Source organism: Acanthopagrus latus, chromosome 3 (assembly GCF_904848185.1).
Source record: "Acanthopagrus latus isolate v.2019 chromosome 3, fAcaLat1.1, whole genome shotgun sequence".
In the NCBI taxonomy this organism is placed as follows: Eukaryota; Metazoa; Chordata; class Actinopteri; order Spariformes; family Sparidae; genus Acanthopagrus; species Acanthopagrus latus.
The window spans coordinates 12,514,462-12,542,271 of NC_051041.1; the positions used below are offsets into that span (position 1 = coordinate 12,514,462).

The window sequence follows — 27,810 nt, forward strand, 5'->3', positions numbered from 1 at the left end:
AAAATGTATATGGTAACAATGTATTCAGCTGGATGATTAAAACTAATTTACATTTGGGGAATTTAGTAGACACTTTTGCAGATATAATAAAATATACTAGAGTTGGGGCATGTGTAGGGAGGGGGGTCTGGCCTCAGCATGACCTCTTGGCTACATTCTTTGTGTTTGACAGTCCTTTTAATGACCTGATAAGAGACTGAAGGCCACAGTGTCAGTAACACATCTGGTCACGGTGTTTTGTTGTGTCCTGCCTCTTGACACCCGCAGCTTGTTCCTGGGTGTCACCTCTTTAACCGGGTCACATTTATTGTAGCAACGGCCGTTAGCAACGCAACGGGTCCATGGAGACATGTCCGTCTGAAGGAATGCGAGGCGACACGGGTCAGATGACAGAGATAAAACACACCGAGGTGTAATCAAAGCAGACATTTATCACCTTTATGGACTTATTTCACACCGTAGCCGTCAGGTGAATATGGGATGCGGCAGCTCTGTAAACGCGGTCCAACCGTTGGGACCGGAAGAGGTGAAGGAGGACGAGGTAGGCTCCGTCTGTCACAACCCGCCACTTTTCAGAGGGCTGAAACTGTGGAGAGGAGTTTAAAATTAGTTTTAAAAATAAAAACGATCCTAGTGTCAATGGACTAGACTAGACTACTACTAACTACTTTTTGGCGTCAACGTGTTGCAGGTAGCTAGAGCTAACACTTTTGGGCGAAAAGCTAGCTACAGGTGTTACGCCGAAATCTGTGTGCCAGTAAATCTTGTGTCTTGAGAAGAAGATTTGAACTACTTGAAGTTTTTGTAACTGACAACTGAGTCACTGTGTCTAAAGTAAATCATCAAAATACAACTTGTAACAAGGTTAAAAAAAAAACACTTGGTGGTAGAGGTATTTATCTAATTTACCAAAGTGAAAAATATCACAATATCATAATATTTTATTAAAAGTAAACCTGTATGTTGTCAGCTCAATGTGCCTCATCTTGATTTAATGTGCACGTCAACCAGTGAGATTCTGTGCACTTCACTATAAAATTATATAGTATGTTACATGTAAAAGAAAATGCATAATATTACATGTTGGAAAACACTTACATTCATAAGAACTCATGCACACAATTTGACTGGTAATAGTGTTAGTGAGAGTAAAAGATTAAAAGTAAAAGCAGTTACAAAGTGTCCATCATGCACACACAGAACCTGAATCCCTTAATTATTTTACCTTACAATGTCCGAAATATGATATAATTGAAATATTTCAAGGGCATTTTCAAAGGATCATTCAAATACAAATAAAGTATTGCATAACAATATAGTTAGATGTTATGATTTAAGATTTTAGGGATTTTAGGAGCTTTTGATAGATGAGCAACATCCCTGAATTCTTACCTTTGTTTAAAAGTAAGACCCTTTCAAAGGAGGTTTTTAAACTTCGTAGAACCTTTGATATAATGCATTACACAATGCTTAAAGGTGCTGTTTCAAAGAAAAGTTCATTATTGAGTCATTCCCAGTTCTTGGAAGTTTTGGGATTGTAGGACGAGTCGGCCACCATCCCAGAGCGTCAGTTTTTGATGAGACCCAAAAATCAGCTTTTCTTTCAAAAAGCACCTTTAAAAGGCAGCTAATTTACCCTTATTACAAATAAATGTTGTGTGGATTGTCAGTAAAATGTACTTGAATCTGAACCCCTTATTGTTCTACCTCAACTATAATGATATAACTATAACTATAAAGATATAATCGAGATATCGCAGAGGATCATTGCCAAGAAATTATTGTATTGCATTACTTTAAGGTATTGCAATTTGTTTAAGATTTGATGGCTCTACAAGAAAAGTATTTTCTGTTTTCTTGATATGTGAGCCACATGTTAATGTTGTCGCTAGTCAACCGCATATACTGTCTTGTAGTTTAGTTACATCCCAGTTGCATCCCAATAGAGGATATAAGAAGATGATATTTGTATATAAACATGATCATAGTGGTGCTTTGTATGGAAAACCTGGTCTGAAAAGTGACCACCTTTGTAAGATTAATGTAGTGAACTGAAATGCAGTAGAAAGATGAAGAGGCATAAAACAAGTTTCTGTTTTTTCCACAGCTCACTGAACACGCTGCTTCGCTGTACACTGCTTAGTTTTCGAACTCTGAGATGATGTAACTTGTGCTGTTTATCATTACTGTTCCTGAGCTACTGTGCTCATGACAGTGTGTCAACACGCAGACGTCACCATGACAGCGCCATGTCCGGGACACAGAATGGGGTGAGGTGATGAAAAGTGTCTTGCGGCACGTTTCTGCGCTCATATTGTGTCTCTGTGTTGGCAGGATGAGACGGGAAGCAAACTGGATGGTCGCGGCGACTCGGCCGTGTCAAAGGGCACCGCGGACAGCGGGGTGGTGATGGAGGAGAACAGGGAGCTCCCTGTCTTACCTGGAGCGCTGCCCAGAAAACTTCCTCCCCTCTCTCGCGTCGGAGAAAGTGAGGCAGACAGAGTTGCAGAAGACGGTGAGTGTTTGCCACGAACGTGCTGAATAAATCAGCCTGCGTCACATTGTAGAAATAATAATAATAACAAACTAATTTCCCAGTCTGGGATCAATAAAGTGATTCTATTCTGTTCTATGATTCTATTGTGGAGAGAATACAATGCACGCAACCTAAAGTGTTACTGTTTCGTCCGTCTCTGAGGCCTGCGCCAGCACTCCAGTAAGATCCTGGAGGAGCTGCTGAACGAGGGCATCATACCAGTGGGGCAGAGGGGCAGTGCTGCTGGAGAGGCCTACAGCATCATGGTGAGTAACCGGTGCTCGCTGAACAACAGTGAAACATGCAAACACCACTTATCAACCAGGTCAGCAGGTTGTGTTACACTTGAATAGATCTGTAGAACAGAGTTGGGATATCAGTCTAGACTATGAAATACATTTTGGATATTGAGATATTAAACGTTATCTTAAAAATTGCATAACATTTTTCTGAATGTTAAAAAAAATGACTTAGTTTTATTTTCCTTGTGTTTATATATATTTTCAAAGCACCATAGTCATCCATGAAACTACTGATATCAAGGTATTCCTTCAAAAATGAGGAATATACAAATAATGTGATTTTATTACGTCACCATTGTTAGTGTTCAAGCTCAGAACTCGAATGTATCTGTAGATGTACATTTACCGGGCGCTTTTGTATAAAGCGACTTAAAAGTAATTCACACGTACGCTGATGGTGGTGGCTGCCCTGCAAAGTGCCGACCAGCCCATGGGGTTCAGTATCTTGCCCAAGGACACTTCAACATGCAGACCAGGGGAATCGAACCACGACGCTGGCTCTACCCCTGAGCCACAGCCGTATATCCGACTACACCTTTATTTAAACCTTGGAGTTGGGGGTTATTTTTTGGATTCTTAAGGTCATCAAAAATGAATTAACAGGACACTAAATTATTATCATAGTTGCTTATTTACACATCCAGCAGACACAGAGCGACGTTAGCATCATTTCAGAGTGCCTTTTCTGCTACGACAGTTCCAAATGTTAAAACGTTAAGAAAAAAAAGAATATGGTGTTCTGAAGCGAGAAAAAGACATGAGCGTTGGTCTCTGACTCGGTCGGCCAGTGGCTAACACATAATGCTGTCGTGAAAGAACACACATCTGGAAAGTAAAATGGAAAGATTCTAACAAATTCATTTAATGCGGATTTGTACAGGACGTTGATTTGAGTTGCTATATTGTCTCTTACAGGTCAGTCAGTTTCAGTAAACGTTCAGTCACCTGCAGCATTGTGATTGTCTGTGCTCTGTCTCCCTCTGTGTGTGTGTGTGTGTGTGTGTGTGTGTGTGTGTGTCTGTCAGCTGGATGACAGAGAGGGAGTCAGGCGAAGACCTCCGGCACGACTGGAGTCCCTGAAGGCCGATAAGATGCAAAGTCTCCCCAGCAGAGAAAAGATTGAGGAGAAGATACGACTTGTTGAGGAGAGACGCAAGGTGCAGTGTTTCTGTGTGTTTATGTACCTGAACACCTCAGCTCTTCCCCTCCCTCTCCCTCTCACCTTTTAATCTACTGGGTTTTTTGTTTTTTTTTACCTGCTCCCTGCTCTCTCTCTCTCTTAGTTAAGGGAAGACGAGCTCAAGTCGCGTTTGAGGGCAAAGTCGGCCCGTTTTCGTAGCCCCGCCCGCGCCTCCGGCACACAGGAGACTGAGGACGCGGCCGTCACCCCCGTGGGGCCGATGCAGCACCCTCTCACCCCGGACCGCCCGGATCCGCCGCCTCGCAGCCAGGTTGTACGGGAGGAGGCCGAGGGCGGCGAGCAGGTGAGAGAGGCGGCAGGTGACGGCGGGGAGAGTGGGAAACAAACGGGCCGAGTGGACGGGAGCGGAGGGAGCGTGGAGGGAGGAGTGAGAGGAGAGGGCGGAGGGGGAGGTGCAGAGAGTGGGAGTGAGGATGGTGAAGATGAGGAGGAGGAGGAGGAGGAGAAGGAGGACAAGTTGACCCAGGCGGAGGAGCTCAGGAGCGATCAGCTGGAGAGTGATTCTAGCTTTCAGCACGCAGACGACAAAGATGAGATGTTTTAATTCATGACACAAATGAGCCATGACTCAGCAGTAACAGAGGGAGCCAAACGTCTTCTTTTTGCACAAACGGAGGCCTGAAGAACGATGTGAAGATCTAAACACAGCACGTGGTTGTTTTGGAATAAAGTAAACTGTTGTAATTTAGGATTTCTTAATTTCTTGTCTCAGTGTGAATGCTTTAATAAAACACGACCAAGACTTAATGATGTCGCCAAGACAGAAGGTGGATTTGAATGCGATTTGTCCTTCACATTGAACTGTGTCAGTTTTCTACTCTTGCATGTGCATGTTGTACTTTGTGCAGTTGTCCTGTCGGGCGAAAGATGGCGCTGTTTCAGCGGGTTAAAAGTCGTGTCGCGGCTCCCCGAAGTCATCTGTGAGACGAGGCGTCAGGAGTATGGCAGCATGTGAAGAAGTGCCTTGTGTTCAAACACTTGATCAATAAAGTTCCCTATGTTTTCCCCCCAATGTGTTGTCTGTGGGCGCTCAGTCATTCATCAGGATTGTGGAAACCTTCAATATTTAGGAGATTAACTCATTAACTAGGCGCAGTTTTAACTTTGGGATGCGTTCTGAGAGCTTTTAAGGTGGTTGAGTGCGACCTCATTGTGACTGAGCTGTGAGTATTCAGCTGTTGCGGGTGACCTTTGACCTTTTTTTCCCCTGCCTGACAGGTGCTGCTGTAGCACTGTGTCAGGTTCAGTAAACTCTACAGCTTTTGTCTTTTAACTCAAAAAAGAATCCCAGTAGGATCTGAAGTTGTGACAGCGGAGCACGTGTAAACCGATCTGAGTTTAGAGAGAGGGCTTCAGCTCAGATGAGAACCACATTTATAACATAATGTCTCTGGTGATCGCTGCACACACACACACACACACACACATCCACTGAGTACATCTGAAAATCTAAATATGATTATGTGTGTGTCCAAGGCCCCCTGTTGTAAAAAAGTTTAAGAGGATTCAGACCCAGTCAGCATGTCGCACACGAGCAGAAAGCAACAATTGGACGCAACCTGACCGGATCCCCATTGTTGAGCCTGGGAAACTCGACACTGGTCCCCCCCCCCCTTCTTTTTTTTTTTTTTCACGACTCCACTCGGACTTTAAAGCGCGTGTGGCTGCATGAATAAAACAGTGAGAGAGACAGAGACACCGCAGAGAGAAAGAAAGAAAGACGCTCTATCAGGTTGCATTTCTTTATGATCTTAAGTCTGGTGGATGTGACAGCGCGCACTTCTCTCTCCAAGAATAAAGATCCTGGTTGTAGTTTTTACCAGTCAGTCCCCAGGAAGGGAGGGGGACAGTTACTCAGCCAAACATTTCTCCACTGACGGCTGAAAATCGAACTTGGGGGAACAACGTGACTTGATTTGATTGGCAGTAAACTAAAGAAAAAAAGAAAAAAAAAGTAAAGGAAAACAAATAAGTACTATGTGTGATCTCACGGTGTGGCTGCTGCATGTAGGACGCGCTCATGGGACGCCGGAGCCGCCATGAATGATTAACAGCAGAGTTCCCTCTCACGTTACTCGTCCCGGCTGTTGAAAAGGGACAGCCATCCATCCATCCATCCATCCATCCATCCATCCGTCCATCCATCCATCCATCCATCCATCCATCCATCCATCCATCCGTCCATCCATCCATCTATCCATCCGTCCATCCATCCATCCATCCAGCAGGGCAGCGTCACGAGTCATTTTAATCATTCATGTTCCGACACTCTTGATTGAATTGATCTCTGACTTTGACTCCATGTTCTGTCATCATAAAAGCTGTGCGTAATTCTATGGCGCACTGGATCCGGTTATTGAAATAGGATCATGATCTATTTAAGGTAATAAGGGGTGAATTAGAAAGGACGTTTTATCTCTAGAAAAAAAAATGTATTTATCTCATTTGATAGAAATTTGGCAGGTATGATTTTTCAAAACCTTAAAGTGAAGGACAAAGCAGACATCCGGAGGGAAACCCATGGTTTCGCCACTCTTTCGTGCTTTATGGCTGCCTGCACGGACACGGGGAGTTGCCAGAACTCTGTCAGCTCCCCCCACATGTGTCCTGAAGGCTGATCCTTCCAGCGGAGCCTCAAAGCTGCACCTGTCTGCCTGCTGCTGCTGCTGCTGCTGCTGCTGCTGTTCGTCCCCCGAGCTGCGTCCTCCATCTGACCGGCTGCTCCTGCAGGGAGCCCACAGAGAGACAGGACAGGGGGAGGAAAAAAAACAGTCCAAACCTGAGAGAAAAGACCAAAAGCCAACAGATATTAATTAGTAAGTCGGGTGAAAATCAATCTCTTCGTTTCGTTGGCGAGTGTCTTTGTCCCCGGCATCGGTGGCATCAGGTTCCGATGGCCCCTGATGGTTAATTAAGTAAATCCAGTAAAGACAGTCCGGATCTTTGCCGCGCAGGAGCTCCAGTGTTTCACACACACACACACACACATGCACGCACACATGCACGTGCGCGCGCACGCACACACACACACACACATAACGCCGGTTTCCCAGCTGTTGGTGCGCGCTGGTGGGCGGGCAGAGATCCGGACTGAAAAAGAAAAAAGCGCTGGGTGGAGTTAGGAGGCAGCGCTTTTAGGAATGGGTCCCAAACCTATTTAGTTAGACAGCAGAGTAACCAAGAAGAGCTGGAAACACCTGATGGTCTCTCTGGGACAATCCGCTCCATATAACAGCCCTCTTTACTGTCGGAAGAAAAATCTACCTCCAGGCTTCATTTTTGTCGAGTTTTTTTGTTTTGTTTTGTTTTGTTTTTTCTTCTCTTCTGACAAACAGTGACAGAGCCAGCTGATTTCTCTCTCTCTCTCTTTTTTTTTTCTCTCTCTCTCTCTCGTTTCATCCAAAGAATCGCCGATAAGGAGACATTGCACTATTTCCCTCTTCTTCTTTTTTTTTTTGTTGGTTCATATTTATTGTACTTTGCACTAACGATGCACACCACGCAAAAGGACACGACCTATACAAAGATTTTCGTCGGGGGGCTTCCCTACCACACCACGGATTCAAGTCTCAGGAAATATTTCGAGGTGTTTGGCGAGATCGAAGAAGCGGTGGTCATCACCGACAGGCAGACCGGCAAGTCTCGGGGTTATGGATTCGTAAGTATCCCCCCTCAACGCATCCGAACACTTGGCTTTGCACTTTTTTACGCACGCAGGGGAGAAAGTTCCTCCTTTTTTACGCGCCCCCGTTAAAGCGCGCAGCCGCCACGACGCCGCGGCCCGGTGGCTTTAACGTACCTGCGGCCGCGGGATGTTTATGTCCTGATAAGTTGAAATGTGTCGCAATCTCCAGCAACTTGTCGCGCTGTGGTATGCGCCCTGACACGTTTGAGAGAGCGAGCCTGGCCCTTCACACACTGACAGCTCTGGTTGGCTGAGGCGGAGGCGGAGGGGGGTGGTAGGGAAGAAAAAAACAACCAAAAAAAAACAACCTCACAGTGATGATGATGATGATGTCTTGATATTACAGAGCAGTTTCACTCCGCGGTCACGCTGGTTTCATCATCCCCAGAAGCTGTTTACAAGTTCCACCAAGACGGCGTGGGCAAATAGTTCCGCTCCCACTTGTCATGAAATACCTGACAAAGGACGTTTCAGGGTTAGGGTTTTTTTTTTAAATTTTATTTTAGTGATTTGATTCATTCATACATTCGCGTTTAACAGGTGGACTTAGATTATGAATGTACAGTTTTGCTTAAAGAAGAGACCTCGTCTGGCCTCTCGATGAGTGAGGAGTCACACTTCGGATGATGTAAAGCTGCAGTCATCCTTGATATGCAAATATATCAGGATTTTCACGTGAAAGCTAACTTTCCTGACACTTAAACACTGAGATTCAACTCCAACTTTGGCTTCAGTCCTCTCTTTATTGTCGAAGCGGTGTCACATCACCTCCTTTGTCTTTATTTTCCTTTCAAAACTCGGTCTTTCTGCTAATTCGGTGAGAATAAGAAAAGAGAGGTGAAGGCTGAGGGGAGTGATAGAGTTGGAAGAGATAATGGAGCCATGTTCGGGTTCATAGCCTCAGCACATCTGCGTGAGGGCCAAAGCTCGCTGCAAGTGAAGGCCACACGAGCAGAGACACACAGGAGGGGGACTGACATGCTGACACACTTCCTACACCCCACACCACTGCTACCCACAATCTTGTGCCCTCCGCCAACACGTGATTGTTTGAGCGGGAACCGTTTCAGCTGTCCACATTTCACCTCATCCCCTGCGTGTCTTCTCCCTGTGCTGCCAGGTGACGATGGCGGACCGCTCGGCCGCGGACCGAGCCTGCAAGGACCCCAACCCAATCATCGACGGCAGGAAGGCCAACGTCAACCTGGCCTACCTGGGGGCCAAGCCTCGGGTGATGCAGCCAGGTAAGGACGGATTTACACGTCAGGATACGCTTCACCTGCTTTACTTCTTCTGTTTGTTCCTCGTCATCAAAAGTTGGAGTGAGACGCGAGAAGACACAGTTGCTCAAAGAGAGTCTACAACATGGATAAAGCAGATGTTTGAATTGCCAGTGGCAACTGTCTTTGTTCCCACAGTGTTTGTTTTGGGAATGTTTAGTTGGGTTTTTTTTTTTTTTTTTTTTTTTTGGCAAAGCAGCAAGAAACAAGAAATTCAAGCCAATCCTTCCCTGGTTTTCACCTCAGGGTTCTCTTGTTTTTTTCGAGCCGATGTCAGAACATGTCAGGAGGCTAAGATGTCGTGAACACTCTGCCGATGTTACTGAGACAGCACATTTGGGCTTTTTAAACAAACGAATCCACTTGCTTTTGCAGGCTTTACCTTTGGCGTTCCCCAGATTCATCCTGCGTTCATCCAGAGGCCTTATGGGTAAGTACCGATGAGTCCACATGTGTTTTAGAGGAAATTTGTGACGTAGAGACTAAAGCGTTCATGTTTTAATGTGATCTCTTCGCAGTTTAATGTGTGAGAATTCATACTGTGAGACTGATGTTTGCCTTTTTTCTCCCCAAACCTGATTGATGGCTGATAATCAGAGGTGGACGTTAAGTCTTAGCTTTGCCCTTCATCACTGTCCGCCAATCAGCCAGTCAAACTAGGCTGTAAAAATGTGTGTGAGTGTGTATACATACATACGTGTGTGTGTGTGTGTGTGTGTGTGTGTTTGTGCTGAGTGGACAATGATGGAAACCTCCAGCCTGACTCAATTTTATCTATCTTTCTCTGGTCCGACAGGCTCGCTCTCGGTTAAGCTAACTGTGATGGTTTGCGGAATAGTTCTGCGAACGTAATCACAGATCAGAGAAAAGGAATTACCCGTAGACTCAAACGCACAAAAACAAGCTCTCAGAAATGGTGATTATAGATGCATGTACGTGGGTTTTGACCTCTTGTTTTATTTTATTTTATTTTTATTTTATTTGAATAGAACTTAGAGCTTTGTGTGCGGTTATGAAGTGGTGTTGTTAGCTAAACCGTGTGCTGTCTTACTTCAATGACCAAAAAAAAAAAAAAAGCTGGATTGATTGAATTCTTTGGGGTGTTTCCTTTTTTTTGTGGAAGCGTGTCAACTTTGCCAACGATGAGCAAAGTTTTTTTTTGTTTTGATTTCATTTTTTTTAATTGCTTTTAGCTTGTGGTTGACCTTTTTTTTTTTTTTTTTTAACAGGATGTGCTGTTTTATGTGTTTTTTTGGATGTCTTGTTGGAGTGAGTGGTGGATTTTCTGTGTGGTTTTATTTATTTATTTATTTATTTATTTTTTACTCCCATCCCTCACATTATCACCTCGAAATAACACAACCCATCACTGCTTGTGTGTGCTTATAGCATCTTCCTGGTGTTACTAGCAGTTTCTCCACTTAACACAACATAGCAGCAACAAATTCACAATGAAAGTGTCTCTCTCTCTCTCTCTCTCTCTCTCTCTCTCTCTCTCTCTCTCTCTCCTGTCTTTCTTTCAGTCTCTCTCTCTCTCTCTTTGTCTTTGCTCTTCTCTGCACCACACATGCGAGGCTTGTGGTCACGTAGCGCCATTTACCAATCAGAAATGTGTATGTGTACGTATTACGAATGAATGACAAGCCTATCGGTTATGGAAATATGTGTGTTGGCCTGGTTGTGTTGGTACATATGAGTGTGTGCTCTCATTGTGTTCGTATGTGCGCTTTGTCCGTTCACATGCACGCTCATTTTCAGCTCAGCTCACCAAAGTCTCCAGTGTGACACAAACAAATGTCTGGATGTCTCTCTCTCTCTCTCTCTTTCTCTCTCCCTCTCTCTTTCTCTTTCTCTCTCTCTCATTCTCTTGGAGCGAGCGAGCTTTCGTCACATGGGCTCGTGGTGTTAAGGAAAACAAGCGCGCCCATTGTGCCACACAAAGCCCCGAATGCTGACACTGCAGTCGCATGAAGCTCAGTGTGTGTGTGTGTGTGTGTGTGTGTGTGTGTGTGTGTGTGTGTGTGTGTGTGTGTTGGGGGGGGTCTGGTGATGGTGCGAGAGTGTCTCTGTCATCTAAGCACAGAGCAGGGGGCCATTTAAACAGGGTCAGGGTGGGTGTTTAAAGGGCCACATACACGTAAAGCCTCCCCACGTCCGCATCCGTACGTCTCTATCATCGGTCAGTTTGTCTTTCACAATTTGAATGTGGATGCTGCAGAGAAAATGGGCAGTTAGTTAATTTTTAACCGAGTTTGAGCGTTGATCAATGTGACAGTCCGGACTGACCAGTAAAAAAACAACCCGGTCTACTTGATTCAAGTTTTAAAGTGAACGCTGTTTTGTGAGAGGAACTCCAACCGGGTCCCAAAATCATAAATCATGAACTTGCCTCCTTATCAGTATAAACGGCATCCTAAATGCGAGGGCTGCCCGAAGTGGAGCCCATGAGCCAAAGTCTGTCCGTCGGTAGATTCAAATTGGCCCGCCAGACGTTTTCCAGCTGAAATCATTTTAAATGAAATGCAGTCAAGTTAAATTATAAGAATTTTGTTACATTTTCCGTGAGGTAAAACACATTTGTCTGGCCAAGTCTGATCTCCCTTCTTATTAATTACTTTTCATAATCTGATAAAGCGGGGGCAGAGTGACGCATCGCAATGGGAGACAGTCAGTGGAAGGAGCTTGGGATTTTGAGAGTTCACAAGTCAGTAAACCAATTACCTCAGAATTACGAAGTCAAGTGGAATATTGAATTTAAGTTGTACGAGCTAAAACGTTTTAACAACTTAATACCATTAGTCTACTTTAATTGGCAAGTTTGAAGTCCTCGGTTTCCTGGGTTTCTTTTTTAAGGTGGAGTTAGTTTGTCAGATTTGACAGTGTTCCATGTTGCATCTTGACGTAACAAAACAATACAAAAGGTATTTTCTTTTGGCCCAGGCACCAAATGTAAGTTTTGGTTTCAAGTTTGGCCACCCTGCTCGAAGACCTTTGATTTGGAAACAGAAAAAGTACCCAAAAAGTGCCTTTAACAACAAAAAGAAAGAAAAGGGAACAAAAAACTACTAAAGGAAGGAACCACAGCTTCTGGTCACATATACTCATTTTAGTAACCAATGTTCTTCATCAGGTAAAATTATTTAAGTCAAACAGCACTAGCACCATAAATATTATAACTCTCACCCAAGAAGGAGAAGAAGCCAGCAAACAAATTATGGTCATAAAGCTCCTTTGTAATCTCAATTACAGCTTTAATTAGTTTTTTACTTTGTTGTTAATTGTGTCATTGATAAAAAAAAAAAAAAAAAAAAAAAATTTAACTCTTATACACAAACAAACATGATCCAAGCAGCTTTCCACTTGTGCATTACGACTCAAGTCTCGTTGGACTTCAGATTAAACTTCACACCAGGTCCATCCGCGTTTCGGTCATAATAACATAACATAAGATAAGTGACGAAATGATCACGGTTGTCGCAACAACAGATGTCTCGTGAGAAACTCTTTTGTGCACCGCCAACAACCTCTCACACTTTCGCGCTGCACAAACACATCAGATCCTCTCACCTCAGTGTACGTTTGCTCTCCCTCGGCAGGCGGCATGCGCGATGGCAGGGAACCTTTATTTAGCCGTGAACTTTAATGACTGCTGGGTTGCATGAGTGCGGCATTCCAGCAAAGACACTATAGGTACCAGTGTGGCTTCACAAAATGCGTGCTGAATGTTATTTGTTTGATTTTCTTATTTTATGATGACCTCCAGGGAAAAGAGGTTTTTGACGGGAGGCCATTTTAATTGGGTCAGCTCGCCTTGCTTCCCATAGCTAAAACAAACCCTCTGCTTCTGCCACATGCGTGTCTGCTTGTGCATTTGTGTAGTGTGTGTGTGTGTGTGTGTGTGTGTGTGTGTGTGTGTGTGTGTGTGGGTTTGTCTACCCGACCATCACGTATATACAGTGTCCATGGGGGATCGGAGACAGTAAAGTAACACCCAGAAAAGCACTGAGCGAGGAGTTAGGTTTCAAGAGCAGAGGAGACGGTGACATACCGCTGGAAGAAGAAAATGCTAGACGGTCAAAAAATAGTTACTGTCTGAGCTGCAGCCTCAGCACTCAATCAAGTACAGTAGCCCCTGTTAAAAATGGCGCAACCAAGAGTCAGATGCTTCTTGAATGTCACTCATGTGGAGTAACGTCCACTTCAGACTGATTGAAAGACCTTAAAATGGTTCTCAAGCAGCTCTGTTGCACTGTGTCGTTGACAGCGTCTGACTCAGTGGACAGATTAAAAAAAAAAAAAAAACATACATCAGATTTGATGCAGCAGAAGCAGATATCTGTTTTTATCCCACATGTTCTTCTCCCTTTTTAAAAACCTTGGGCCTACAGTTCCCAAAATGCACCCGATGGCAAACTTTTCAAAGGTGCCTAATGCTAGCAGCGGCTGATGTACTGTAGCCTCGAGCCGCTAAGCCTCTAGCAGAGATGAGAAGCAAGCAACCATTCTTTCTAAATCCAAGAGTCTTTTCATTTTCAAAACTTGTAGTCTTCGGACCCAACAGACTTTTGTTAGCTCCCTCTGGAGAATTTACAATGTTCTTGCATTTGCGGTCGTACTCCCCGCACCTTATAAACAGACTCTGATGCGTAGAAATCCCCTTTAAGGCCTAATTTCTTTATGAATACTCAAGTTTTTCTGTCAGAAATCCGACTGGCCTAAGAAAACCTCAACGGCATGTATGTTAAGATAACTCAAGTACCATTTTCACATTAAAGCGTGTTTAGAGGTCTTTAGGTGTACTAATGCACGTGTGGGAAAAAAAGCAGTATGAAGCCTTTTCCGGCTCCAGAGGAAGCTGCGTGTAATCTGATAAATTGCCTCCAGTGATGTCACTCAGTGGCTAAATTGCATAGTGGGTAATGTTGGCACCAGAATTTGAAAATGGGAAAAGAAAGCCTGGAATGAAAGAGGTGATATGAATATATTTGGTGCATTTACATCATACGCACATTTGCAGTAGTGCTCCCCAAGACCTAGAAACACTTACATGTGTGATTATGAACTTGCCCTTTAAATCAGTACCGTAAAGTCTAAGTAAATTCAGAGATGCCGTTATACCTGAGTTATATTTGTGTGGGAAAACCCAGACAATGTGCCGCCATGTGCGGTGCAGTTGCAGTTGTACTGGCGTTGGACCAATCAGGCTAATATTAGTCTTTTATTAGATATTGGATAATGGCCAGTCAGTGGAGTTTCCCTCCCTTTCCCGCTGGTCATGAATTATTCCGTGATTTCACCTCTGAGTTCGGATAACAGACAGGAAATGTCTCTCCACTGGTTTTGTGAGGGGAGTTTCTTATGCAGCAGGTTTCAAAGATGGCGTCCGCGGAAAACATCCTGGAAACATGCCTCACCCTGCTGAGTCTCATTAGCGCCAAGGGACTTTTAGCGTCACATGATGATGTTTTGAGGGAGAGTAAACGGCCTTCATGAATTGGTCTAACCTGTGTACGTCTTAGTGTTGCCGAAGCCAAACCCACCCTCTGCATTTACTCAGTTTACACCTTCCCTTTTCTTTCCTTTTGTGTCTTTGGTCGAGTGACTGTGCTGTGCCCTTGTTGCCGTCGTTTCTGTGACCCGTCTGGTCGAGGTGGTCTATTTTTACATATTTCTCCCTCTCTGACGCCTTGCTCTTGTTTTGTTTTTCCTGTTTTTCTCCTGGCGCACTGTTTTCGGTTGAGATGTGGGTTGGATTGGAGAATGGAGTGCTGACAATAGGGTTGCCACGATAGATCCTGGCTTTCGACCTGTGACATTTTCTGCAGCTCCTCTCATCTCACCCGATCCAGGCTATAAAAAAATAGATGAATAAATAAAAAGAAAAAAACACCACCTGATGTTCATTTACGCAGACTCGGCTGATCATATTTGGTTTCCTTGATTTTCTCTCGACAGATTTTTTTTGAGCCACCTTCGTTCAAACTCACCTACAGTCAGCGGTTGTTGGAGAACTGTTGAGTCTGATGCTTCTCATACCATTTGGATTAAAGTGAAATTTAATTTGACTCTTCTTTTATCTCAGAAGTGGGGGGAGGTTGTCTTTTCAGGACATAAAAAACTCAAATGCACACAGTTTTTTTTCCACTTGCTTCCACCTACAGCCAAAAGTTGACACTTCTCTGATCCGGTAGAGTAAATTTCAAAAGCTCCCCTTGCGCTTGCTTTCCGACTGAGTTTCCAGTCCTTATAGAGCCTTGGGGGGGGAGGCAGGAGGGATAAGGCTATGTCATGGAGGGCAGAATGTGCTCATTGTTCATAATTGTTTATTTAATCGAAACATCCCTCTGGGTGCGGAGCCTAGTCCCGGCTCCCCCCTCTGCCTCCCCGGCTCTTTGTCCCAACACAGAGGGGGAAATGGCCAGCAGCGTCCCTTTTTGAAAACTGTCCAGCTGTCAAAGTGGCAGTGACATTTTCACAATGCTTCCCTGGGCTCATCTCCTCTGTCCTCACCCCTCCCGCCCTGCCCCCGGCACTGTAAGCCTCCCCTCCCTCTCCTCCCCTGCAGCAGGCAAGGGGACGGCACCAGGGCCAAATCTGCATGTGACGGTCAAGTGAGCTGCAGGTTACAGATTCCCATCTCTTTCTTTTCATCTCGCACTCCCTCTGCTTCTCTGAAGTTCTGTCTCCATGAACACAACCTCTAAACTGACCAAAACAGAAAATATGAAACCCGTGCTCTCACGTTGTGTCCCGTCAAGAACATGAAATCATCACCTCCTCCAAATGTGACTCTTTTTTTTTCCCGCTAGATTTGAGTTGAAAAGTTCTCCTCACCTTCCAGTCTTCTTTTCACAGCGAGATTTCTATTTTGGCAACCCTATATTGTTCTAATCCCTACTAGCAGGCGTTTCCTTGGTGTTCTTGACTGGTGGACTGGACTGGGGCTGGGTGGTGGGAGGGCGCTTGGCCGCAGTGTGATGGAGTTTGGGTTTTAGGGTGGGTGCTGTCACTCCCAGACTGGGTGAATCGAACTAACCTGCCACGTGTGTGTTTGTTTCACAGCATCCCAGCGCACTACGTGTACCCTCAGGCCTTCGTACAGCCTAGTGTGGTCATCCCTCATGTGCAGCCTGCAGCCACTGCACCTGCCACTGCTTCCTCCCCCTACATCGACTACACCGGAGCTGCCTACGCGCAGTACTCTGCAGCCGCAGCCAGCGCCGCCGCCGCCGCTGCGTACGAGCAATATCCCTACGCTGCATCCCCCGCCGCCGCAGGCTATGTGGCGACCGCCGGCTATGGCTATGCAGTCCAGCAGCCTTTAGCCACCGCTGCCCCGGGCTCAGCCGCAGCCGCAGCCGCAGCCTTCGGTCAGTACCAGCCTCAGCAGCTGCAAGCTGACCGCATGCAATAGCAGCCACTGCAACCACTGGACATGCAGAGCGAGGAGGGCCGCCCCCGGCCACAGCTGATTGGTCACGAGAGGGAGCAGCGGAGGAAACGGAAGAGGGAGTGGCCTTAAGGGTGGGCGTGTCATCGACTCAGAGGCAGAGTTGCTTTAAAAGGTGATGATGATGATGATGGTGGTGGTGATGGTGGTGGTAGTGATGATGATGGTGAGGTGGAAACTTTTTACAGTAACTTTCCAACTTGCTGTGCTTCAACCAAAAAACGAGAAAAATGAAAAAAAGTCGCAGAACAAATAATGGAAAGTGATTTATGATTATTATTGTTGTTATTACTATAATTATTATTATCATTACTATTATCATTGTAGTAGAGTACTTATTTCTAGAGAAGAAATGCAGGAACTAATCCCTGTGGTTGGTATAGGTGTTGAACTAAGCCTTTAAGTCCTATTGCTGTCTTTAACGTTAGTTTAGGAAACTGTTCTCTTTTTTTTTCCACTTGTGGTTTTTTCACAAGTGTTTTCAGTGATTTGATGCCCTCATAACATTTATATTTATTATTGTTATCGTTACACATTGGGGGCTCATCTTGTTCTTTTTTTGTCTTTTCAAGTGCATTTTTTGGAGTTAATATTTTCTGATAATCAGGGAAATGGAACCGTTTCCAACGTGTTGGCTATTATTATGTGACCACTGTCAGGAAGTCGAAGAGTCGTAACTCGTCGTGTCACACATATTTGAAGAACTACCTTTTTATCTTCCTGATGCTGAATGTCCCTTTTTTTTTTTTTTTTTTTTACTCTGTGTCTCGACCTCTTGACCTATGCAAAGCGAACAAATCACCAGGAGACAAAACAACAAAGAAAAGAAACAAAAAACTGAAAATGTCATCAACTCTGACTTGATTCTTGGACTAAAGAGGGACTTGGCAAACAAAACAAACGCACTGACAAAAGGAGAGAGGTTGAGCGTGGCTTCAGACAATGAGAAACAGTAAATCAGTTGCTTTTTCCACATGTTTCACTCACACACGTACACCGTACACATGCATCCAGAGTTGCACACATAGCAGTCACAAAGGCAGCACAGTTGTGTTTCTCTGTGGCTCTGGGATGGAGAGAAAGGAAAAGAGAAAGAAAGAAAGAAAGAAAGAGAGAGAGAAAGAGGGAGAGAGAGCAGCTGCTGGTGGGGGTGGACAGAGCCGCTCCAGCGCCACACAGACAGATCACTCTGGAAAGAACGCATCACTTGTGCTCGTTTGTTGAGCTGTCACATTTTAATCCCCGGCCGGGCCCATTTGGGAACCAACTTCACACCCCTCTACCCGACACAGAGCCCCACAGCAGAGCCCCCCCAGCCCCCCCCCAGTCATTCAGCCCTGCAGCTGTCAGCACTTCCACCTCTGTGCTGCTGTAGTCTGGTGTCAGGTACACACTCGCAAACACACACACACACACACTCACACACACACACGCTCACATTTTCACCAAAGCCACCCCAACAACTGGCCTGCCTCATGTCTGTCAAGAACACCAGGTGGGGTGGAGAGGACGGGGGTCTGACTCTTTGACGTTATGTTGGTCTGTGTGCCTTACATTTTTACTGCTATTTAAGAGAGAAGAAAAAAAAAAGCTGAAAAAAAAAGAGAGAGAAATACTATTTAAGATATTTATTTTTGAGGGTTGACTATGTTGACGCTCTGAGAGTAGAGACTTAGCGGCGGTACTGTATTAATATCATGTACTCATCTCAAGGCATATATAAGTTATTGATTAGTTTTAGTAATAATATTATTATAATTATTATTATTAACATACTCAACCAAAAATGTTGATGTAGGAGTTATTTAAGATACTGTTATGTGCACTGTACTTTTATTTTGTTTTTTTTTTGTTTTTTTTTTTTTGATTCTTTAAAACAAGACATTACATATTAGCTTAATGCCTTTATGCCTTTTGTAGGGAAGAAACTTTATTTAAATGCAGGCCTGTTTGCATGCATATCGTACTCTGCCTCTTCTGTGTTTAGATGAGAGGAAAAAAAATAATAAGAATTTTCACAAAAAACAAGCGAAAATGCTGCTTTCTCCACTAGAATGTATAGTCGTTGTCGAGGTTTCAGTAGCTGTGCTTCTTTTGCTTAATATTCATCAGATGGGCTATTTTACACTGTTGGGAATTTTTATACTTGAACTATTTCTTACAAGGGAAATATGAAAAAATAAATGACAAAAAAACTTTTTAAGGAAGCTTTTCCATTGTCACTGGATGAAGGCATGTAAAGTGTTATTATTTAAATGCAAAGGTCCTGTTGATATTAAAACCTTTACTTCAGAATTTCATCACCATTTACTCAAAAATTGGAATAAAATGTTCTATATTTAAAAGGCGTGGTGGCGTTTCTTTTCATGACAACCAGGATCTGTTCAGCCTTCTCCTGTACACATTTGTGTGGTCTTCCTTCACATGCATTCATCTTCCTAAACATACACCCATGAATATAATAACAATAGCTTTCCTCTGCGCCATCTTTGTATAGAAGTTGGGAGGTAAATGGGGGGCTGAACGTTACCTTATCAGCAAATTCTTATTTTCATTGTAGGAGTATTACAATATCTCGATACTCACAATAACTATGATGTTAAATAATCAAATAGTGATATTGTGTTAATTATACACACATGATATTATCTCAATAATCCAGGGAAGATGCTCAGCATTCATCTTGTTACATTTTCATTGGTAAACAGAGTAGTTGATGGAATTGTTCTTTTGGTGCATTATTTTTGCAGTTATGGTTACAGACTTTCTCCCTCTATGTCCCCACACTTGTATTTTGAAGGTATTTTATTTGCCAAGAAAGAAACAAAACACACAGTGAAGTGTCTTAAAGATAGATTTGATTTATAACATTAAAATTCATTAATCATGTAGTGAAAATCTTGATGTTTCATCATCATTTTATTAGATATTTTTTATCGAAATGATATCTTACTTATCTATTATTTTATATTTTCACTTTTAATAATTACATTTTATAATCCCACTATTGATTAAAGGGTTGCCCAACAACATGCCCACTGTCTTTAAGCTAGTAAGCTTAAAAGCAGCCCGGATTTAGCCAGTTAGCTCCTGTTAGCCAGGGCAACAAAAATGTCCTTTTCTTTTTTTTTTTAAAGCCTAACTGGGCTGCTAATACCACCAATAGCTAGCTAACTACATGCTAGGTGGGGTTGTACTCTTTGATTAGCCCTTTACTCAGCATCATATTGAAGAGCTAGAGTTAGCAGTTTAGCTAGCTGTTGACTAGAGAAGCCACAGAGAAAGAGAGTTGCACTTTTTTATTTTTTAAATTAAAAAAAGGGAAAGTTAAGCATTTCAACCAGCTAATGTTAGCTGCTGAAACTCAGTAAAACAAGCTCACAGCTCTGCTTTCTCATTAGCCAGCTAGTTTATTAAAAGCAGGAGACAGATGACAACAATGAGGTTGCTGCTCAAGCTAATGATGCTAAATGGATAACAATTATTGCGCTTGCCAGATTAAAGTAGGCTAGCATATGTTCAACTGATTGTGGACCACTGTCATTAAAAAATATTTCAAGTTATGAAATAATAAGTGACATGAAATTAAACTGTCAGTGAGACAAAATGTATTTTATGAATGGGCCTAAAAGGCCATTTTGGAACTAGGCCTTTGAATTAAAGTTAAAACAAAAAAAAAAAAAAAAAAAACATGAACTAATTAAAAGTATTTATATAGTAACATTTATATATAACAATCTATTAATATAATTATTTATTTCATTTATATGTGCTTATTCATTATTGAACACCCTGTGCCCCCACAGGCTGCATGTGTCCTTGAGTCTGAATGAGTGTGTCTTATTTCTCTGGTGACAAACACATCACACATGCCAGATGCTGCGCTGCTCCTCCTCACTGTGAAGCCATCTTGTGAAGACATTAAGTGAAACACTCTCACATTACAGTCACACCCACAGCCTACATGGATACGACAGACACATAATAAAGTCTCTCAGGACTCGGCCTATCAATGATTCAACCGCTCTCTAATCAATAGGTAATGTCATAAAGAGTGTGCCTGTCGTGTCTCTGCCGTCTTTTGCTCGGCTCCAGGGAGTATTTTGGTCCCTGGTGAAACATGAACCTGGCCTGGTCATACTGTAGGTGGATGACCATGACACAGCATGGAGACAGCAAGGCCTCGTGGGTGAAATCACCAGCTATCATAGCACCTGACCTCATGGTATAATAAAAATAAAGCAGTTACTTTATTCAAACTGATGTAGAACTATAGTAGAGTTCTGATCAGACTTTGAAGAGGCACCCTTTATTCTCTGTAATGTTTTCTATGATTCTGGAGGTGCTTTCTATCGTTAGGTAATACTTTCTATTAAGGAACTTTCTATAAAGGATTTATAAGACATGACAAATGGGTTTGTTAACAGATAGTAAATTATCAGCTGAAGCTTTAAGGTCAGTTATAAGTCATTCATAATTTAGCTAATAAGATTGATAATAACTTGTAATAACTAGGGTTGCCAAGTTGTGTCCCATACGGGTTAAAAATCCTGTTATGCAGAATGAATGAATTAAAAAACACTTAATTAATGATAGCAGCAAAAGTCAGCTATAAACACTTGTAGCATCAATTTTGCTAATTTAAAAGAACAACACACGTGTGTGTGATACCATGGACTGCAACCTGGTTTCCACTCCTCAGTCATCTGTTGTACATAAGGACTTAATGCACAAAGTTATCTGGTGTGGAACCAAACAGTGACTATAACTGTTTTGAAAATAATGCATGAACACATCAGGATATCACTCTTTTCCCACTCTGATGATATTGTGTGAATGCAGCATGACAAGAAATGCCATCGAACTGCCTTATGGGTAAGAGTGAGCAGTGGCGTCAATTTCTGTTGAGAAAGTGGTGGACCACCGATCACTGCCATAAATCTCATATTTGAAAGTTGTGTAATGTTTTTGCATCTGAGCCCTTACGTTCCCACCCTTATACTCTTGATCTTAATATGTTTGCAAACCTTAATGTACTCTAAGCCAGTTGATCATGTCTATTATCTAACACACAATGACACATTTCCTTTACAGTTTTCTTTTTCTTTTTTTCCCTTTTTTTGCTGTTACTTGTATCATTTGTATTGTATATTTTAGATCCAGGTTTGAACAGCTGGTCATAATTGCACATTTGTTGGCGCAACATTTCAGATCTTTTTTTAATAGATAAGCCTTTAACACAGTGGTGGGTAGGTGTTCTCAGCATCACCTGTGTACATGACACTTATGGGATTCAGCGTTTTTGGGGGGGTTGAGCTCAGAGTCGGAACTTAACATCGAAATATCTTGACCCCTGCAGGACCAATTTCAACCAAACCTCTTTAAAACATGTCTTCGGTGAAAGAAATCCCAAATTGGTGGAGCACCCCTTTAAAGTTGACTGGTTGCACCTGTTGAGCATCCAGGGTGCAAAAGCCTATTTACATTTGATATAATATGGCAGCTCTCATGTGTATGGGGTGGGCGGTTAGAATGGGGGGTTCCAGCTTGGGGGGGTCAAACCATGGCAGCGGTTCACATCCTTGGGTGATGAGAATGATGCTTCGGGTCTGGCTCCTCAGCGTCAAACACAGCGTCAAACTCCCGTTTTATTTTTAGCGGGGCTGTCTGAGGCTGCCATGTTGCCTGCGAGCAAAGCAGCCCCGTCCGTCCGTCCCAGAGGGAGAGGAGACTGCTGCGGCACTGAGTCACGGTCCTGGTCCTGCAGCCTGCGTGGCTCTCTGAGGTTCAACGTTGTTTCTTAATTAGGACATCCCGGAAAGAGCGTCGGTCCTGAGCGCAGCTGAGTGACGGGGCGGGGAGGCAGGAGGGGACACACACACACACACACACACACACACACGACCGTCCACGGGTAATATTGACAATCCCAGGCAAAACAGAAAAATACACCGCGGACCAGGGGACAGAGGTAAGATGTTTCTTTACTTTCTTGAATGAATGTCAAGTTTAGTTTAATCTGGGGCGGAGACGATGGTGTCCTGCAGCAGGGGAAGGGGGGGGTGTCTGCGCGCAGACATGTCCAAACACAGTCATCTTTCACCTGCTTCCTGTGCGCCATGCTTCTTTACTACACTTGGCATTGGATGTGGCGCACTGTAAGAGCAACGCTGTTCGGATTTTGACAGCTTCTCCTCTTGTCTTTTGGGAGCAGCCGGTGATATTGTGGCGCAGACCGTGACTCATCAGATCTGTCAGCGGCGCCACTGCCATGTCATGTTTTTACCGTGATGGAGCGCGATCAGACCACCTTTGGGTTGAGCGAGTGAATGATGGGCACCTGGGATCAGCCAGGATGAGTGTTAACAGCCTGTTGATGTAAATTTAAAAAAAAAAAAGAAGAAAAAGATGATATCTAAAGTGGACAAAACAGTTCCACCTCTAGGTCCAATTAGTAGCTTTTGGAGCTTGCATGTCCTCCATGTTGGCTTAAAAAATGAGTTAAACATTATTTAAAGGGTAAGTTCACCCAAAAATGACAACGCAGTCATCATCTCAGGTGAAGTCCGGTGAAGTTTCGTGGGACACAAAACATTTCTGGAGCTTCACAGCGAAACAACGCTGCAGCAGGTGGATCAGACACAGAAACGTGCAGTGGCTCCAGACAGATTGTCCAGTGTAACCCAAGTCCCAAGATCCCAAAATTATCTGAAATGTCAATATTCACACTGTGAAGCTCACGCAGCCACTCCAGACGGGGTGCGTGCTAACGCTTTTAGCTCAGCGGCTTAAAACAAGTGTCTCCTCAAATCAAGTCCCCATCTGCTTCAGTTTTTAAGGAGCATGCTGCACCGCTGTTTTGCTGTGAAGCTCCAGAAATGTTTTGTGGACTACTTCACCAGACTTTCCACTGGCGTTGGGCTGAGTAGATAACAGTTATTTGTTGTTGATATTTTGGGGGTGAACTGTTTCTTTAAACTCAACTGTCACTTTTTAGCTCAATTTTTAAGCTGACATGGACAGGAAGTGCTTTAATGCTGAGGAAAAAAACTGAAGACATGATGGAAAGTTCCAGCTACTAGCTAGAGCTTGAGGCTCAGCAATTCTTGACGTTTTGATCACAGGCTCACTATATCACTATAAACACTACATCTGCATCACTTAATCTATTAGTCAGATAGATTGACAGTCAGTAGTTGTCAGATATTGCATGATGACTGGTTTGAGTAGTATTTAAAGGACAAACAGTCACAATTCTCTTGTTCCAGCTTCTTAAATGTGAATATTTTCTGGTTTCTCTCTTCCTCTGTGACAGTAACCTGAATATCTTTGGGTTGTGGATGAAACAAGACGCCATCTTTGGAAGACACTGATTGACATTTTCCTCATTTTTTTAACGTTTTATGGAACAAACAGCTGATGGGTTCACAATGAAAATAATTGTTGGATAAACACATCACAGGTGTTGCCTGATGTCTTATTCAACCACTTTGGGCCAATGTTTACTGATGTCATAGCTTTTTTTTGGTAATTCACTCTTAGCCTCGATATATTTAGTAGATCATGAAGCCTATTTATATAGTTGAATACTTTCAGCTCATATACAGTGTAAACACTTTACCAGTAAAACGTTTATTCATGTAAGTTATAAAGACTGTCTTTCTTCATGATGTACAGTACAGCTCATTAAGACTTTAGGATATCTTACAGTGGGCCCATAGCAGCAAACAGCAGACTGTGGCCCGATATAGCCCCAAAGATCAGATACCAGGCCAGAGGGTTCAGGAGACACATGCAGGTCAGGGTGAAGTCAGTAATATCTTTCCACAGCAGGAGCATGTGTGCTTTCTCAGCTGTTGGTCGGGTCTTTATGTGGCTGACAGTTGCCCACCTGTCTGCAGGGAACGGGGGGGCAATCTGTTCGTCTACTGGGCGCTAACATCCAGAAAGAGCCCGCTTGATACAACTGCGTTTTGTTGTTTGTCTGTTTTATGTCTTTATGCCACCGCTGGTGAGCCTGGCTGTTCCCCTTCAGTTTCCGTGATGTATATGAAAAGCTGAAAGGGCATCATTGGCTGGGTCCTTGCATTGCCATGGAGAATTTGGCTGCTTGACAATACAATCAGAGCAGACACTGACTGTTCCTGTCTCATGGTTTTTAAACTAGAGTTTAACGTTATTATCAAGCGAGACAGTGATTAAAGTGTTTTGGACATGGGCAAAAGCAGTTGCCGATTCTTTGTTCTCTATTTATGTATAGAATTAAATGCTGCAAGCAAAGTACTGTATACATTGATTATGTCAGGGATTTTCTCTATGAATCAATCATTTTGTATATAAAACAGCATAAAATGCCCCCCAAAACATCGTGATTTCTCCAACCAAGCCCATCGATAATGCTGCCTGTGGTCAGGCTTGAAACTTTAAGGATATTCAGTTAACAGTAACGTGAAACAAGGAGAAGCAGCAAATCCTCACATTTCTGAAGCCGGACCCATCAAACGTCACCACCTTTTGCTTTAAAATTAACAATCGATTAGACCAACAGATTACTCGATTGATTAAATGTTTCAGCTCACAGTTTTTTATCTAAAACCAAAGTTCCTTTTACAATAAAGAAGCCAAAAGTTGTAACTAAGAGCTTAATTAATGATGGACAAATACTTACTGGTGCTTTACAGATCAGCTATAAGGCATCCATGAGAACAACTAAAGTCATCCAGTCTTCCGTTATATATGTTAGTAAGTTAATGAAGGGTCAGAGATTTCTCACTTTGTAATTGACCAACAGCAGATAAGTGATCTGCTATTAGTGTATATGATGATACGTTGTAGAGAAAGTATTCTTATAGCGTTCAAGTCTGAAGATGTCAATATACGGTTTATAAGATTTATTTTGGTTCAGACACTGTTAAGAAAAAGACAGTTGTTGTGTTCCAGAAGAGTAAACACCAACTAAAAAGAGGACTTTCCACAACCTGGTAACCCAAAAGCTTATAACTGCTCTTTAAACCACTAGCAGATGATTTATTGAACATGAAGTTTAACTTTGCTATTATTTTTGGTGCATTTAATGACATATTCAGCTGTGAATTCATGTCTTTTTTGTTATGTTTTTTCTTTTGGTTTCGTCACCAGGATATGTCTGGCTAATGCTTCATTTATACAGGGCAACCTTGAGGGGCGGGCAAAATGATTTGGTACACCACAAAAATACAAAACTAGAATGGCACTTAGTAGAACAGCAGGGCCTATACATCGGCTCTGTTGCTTTATATGTGACTTGCTGCACACGATCCACCTACACTGAGCTCTCCAGGATTCAGGTCTTGCCCAAGAGTTGTTTTGACCCAGAGAGCAGAAATAGCAGCTGAGTGCTGCGACAGGCATCTGGCGCTGCTGAGAGCTTTTCTCCAGAGAGATGACTCGATGGCGCCCATCAGGACGGGTTTGCTGCTCACCGCACATAATTACTAGACATAATTTAAGATTCAGTTAAGATTACAGACAGGGAGCACAATCCAGAAGGCATAGCTGTCATATTAGTGTGGATTCCCATTGTGTCTTTTATAGATCATCCGGAAAGCAAATATGACGGACCATAACTCACAGCGCCGGATTGTGTGCTGGGCGTGATGGCGGCAGGTGTCAGATTAGAAAGTGCGTGTTACCTCGCAGGACTCTGCGTAAACACGCAGTGGATCGAATTCCACTGTTGACTAATAAATACTGGATACAGGCCCGCATTGCCTCATGGTGATGCATATGGCTGGTCAGTGTTAAAGAGACACGATACGTTCTGTACAGCCATCTCCATTGTTTGTCAGTGGCGTTCAGTGACAGCTGGAGGTTTGTTTACCTTGCTGGTAATGAGTCTACCCTGTCAATACTGTCTGCACCTCTGGGTTCAGTCTATACAGTGATGTATGTTGTATAATAACGGTGGCAGAACATTTTTGTTTTCGCCTCTTGACCATTCACTTGACCAAGTGTCTCATTCCTGAATGACCTGGGCTGTTTGTGCTAACAGGTGGAAATGTCGTCAGGGGGGAATATCCGGGGTCAGCGAGGTCACTCTTTCCTCATCAGCGTCAGACCAGGTGATCTGATACAGTCACTCTGATCCAAAAACGAATGGACTGTAGGCCTGAAGTTTGAACTCATAAGCAACCAGACCATCGCATCCCCATGTAACCAGTGTACACTTGCGTGCATTTGTGCATTGTGATTGATTTTTGATGGCAAAAAAAAAGGGTAGAGGTAAAGGCAGGAGATGTCATATGAAGGGGGGACCCACAAAAGTGAACACTGGGCGACAGAAAGTGAGTCTCAAACAACCACATATTGACTCTGGAGGCCTGACATGTTGGGTCATGTTGTCATTTTAATACTGCATTTAATAGTGCATTTTTAACTCTGTTTCATGTGTTACCATGCTATAATTGACCTTGTTACGGCCACAATTAAAAGACGGTATAAGTTGATCGCCAGTGACTCCCAAAGTCACACACATCGTCATTCCCAAAATATGGAAAAAGAAGATGAAAGCCGTAAATATGGGCTGCAAAAAACCTGCGTAAACCAGAATAATCAGAATAATGCAGTAAACTGAAACTGAAACTTTGACTTTCAGCATAATCTTGTTCTGCAGAAGCGTACAGTGCCAAAAAAATGTAGCAGCCGGGTTGAGGAAACTTATTTCTGTAAAAAAAAAAAAAATTACTTACAATAAAAAAAATGTTTTGGGGTATTCTCTCACAAGTTCATGGTTTCACATCTTGTCTGTAAATATTATTTCCATTTTTGTTTCATTTGATTTCTTCACTTTTTTTCAAACAGCCAACATGTTTTCTTTTTGTCTGTCTCTGAAGTTGCTGTATTTCATCAGGTATTTTCCCAGCATTTCTTTCATTTTTTCCCCACTGCACTTAATTCTCTAAACTTTCCTCTCAGCCCGACTCCGCTCTCTGTCCCTCCTTAATCCAATTGTGTGATAGGTTCATGAGGTTGTGACTGTGGCAGAGGGCCAGGCAGCTCCAACGGAGACTATGTTTATATAAATGCCACTGCACTGGCTACATTTAGTTCCACTCTGTCACGACACGGGCCAGCTTTTTGAAAGCTGGGAGCAGCAGGGTGAGAAAGATGAATGGTAGCCATGTCGTGATCTCAGTTTCTCTGAGATAATGAAGCGATCGCCGGCCTAAGATTGGAAAAGGTCACGGTAAAGCTAAGAAACCATGCCTGCTCTTGTTTCTAGGTTTGTCACCATGGAGGGTTTAATGGAGCGGCTGGAGCGAGCAGTGACTCGCCTGGAGAAGATGGGCTTCACCATGCAGAGCGGCATGGCTAACGG

The 27,810-nt window shown here is 43.3% G+C and overlaps 2 protein-coding genes and 1 long non-coding RNA gene across 5 annotated transcripts in view; 2 read left to right on the top strand and 1 right to left on the bottom strand.

Annotated features, from left to right (window-relative positions):
• The first annotated feature begins 42 nt into the window (after window positions 1–42).
• On the top strand, window positions 43–18,805 carry LOC119016520 (RNA-binding protein 24). 3 transcript variants are annotated; one of them, XM_037092391.1, is made up of 8 exons: window positions 43–541; window positions 2,335–2,515; window positions 2,699–2,802; window positions 3,864–3,995; window positions 4,122–4,322; window positions 8,845–8,968; window positions 9,380–9,434; window positions 16,067–18,775. In XM_037092391.1, the coding sequence occupies exons 1-8, from the start codon at window positions 476–478 to the stop codon at window positions 16,416–16,418; spliced, it is 1,215 nt and encodes a 404-aa protein (XP_036948286.1). In that variant the 5' UTR covers window positions 43–475; the 3' UTR covers window positions 16,419–18,775. The 3 variants fall into 3 exon arrangements, with proteins under 3 accessions (XP_036948286.1, XP_036948287.1, XP_036948288.1); XM_037092392.1 differs by lacking the exons at window positions 43–541; window positions 2,335–2,515; window positions 2,699–2,802; window positions 3,864–3,995; window positions 4,122–4,322 and adding an exon at window positions 7,179–7,697 and having other exon boundaries at window positions 16,067–18,805; XM_037092393.1 differs by lacking the exons at window positions 43–541; window positions 2,335–2,515; window positions 2,699–2,802; window positions 3,864–3,995; window positions 4,122–4,322 and adding an exon at window positions 8,017–8,199 and having other exon boundaries at window positions 16,067–18,805.
• On the bottom strand, window positions 412–1,223 carry LOC119016521. Its single transcript, XR_005074180.1, has 2 exons — window positions 1,099–1,223; window positions 412–586 (listed from the first exon to the last, which is right to left on the bottom strand). It is a non-coding gene; the product is annotated as an uncharacterized LOC119016521 (long non-coding RNA).
• Window positions 18,806–22,200: 3,395 nt separating the features above from the next.
• cap2 (cyclase associated actin cytoskeleton regulatory protein 2) overlaps window positions 22,201–27,810 on the top strand; it is a 22,297-nt gene continuing 16,687 nt past the window's right edge. The window contains exons 1-2 of the mRNA XM_037093035.1: window positions 22,201–22,425; window positions 27,715–27,810. The exon at window positions 27,715–27,810 is cut by the window's right edge and continues 26 nt beyond it. Coding sequence (XP_036948930.1) covers window positions 27,725–27,810 — 86 coding nt within the window. The 5' untranslated portion in view covers window positions 22,201–22,425; window positions 27,715–27,724. The remainder of the gene's footprint in view (window positions 22,426–27,714) is intronic.

Coding starts and splice junctions, on each gene's coding strand:
- LOC119016520 (XM_037092391.1), top strand. CDS start 476: ATGGGATGCGGCAGCTCTGTAAACGCGGTCCAACCGTTGGGACCGGAA. Junction 2,803..3,863: donor GAGAGGCCTACAGCATCATG/GTGAGTAACCGG, acceptor TGTGTCTGTCAG/CTGGATGACAGAGAGGGAGT. Junction 8,969..9,379: donor GCCTCGGGTGATGCAGCCAG/GTAAGGACGGAT, acceptor TTGCTTTTGCAG/GCTTTACCTTTGGCGTTCCC.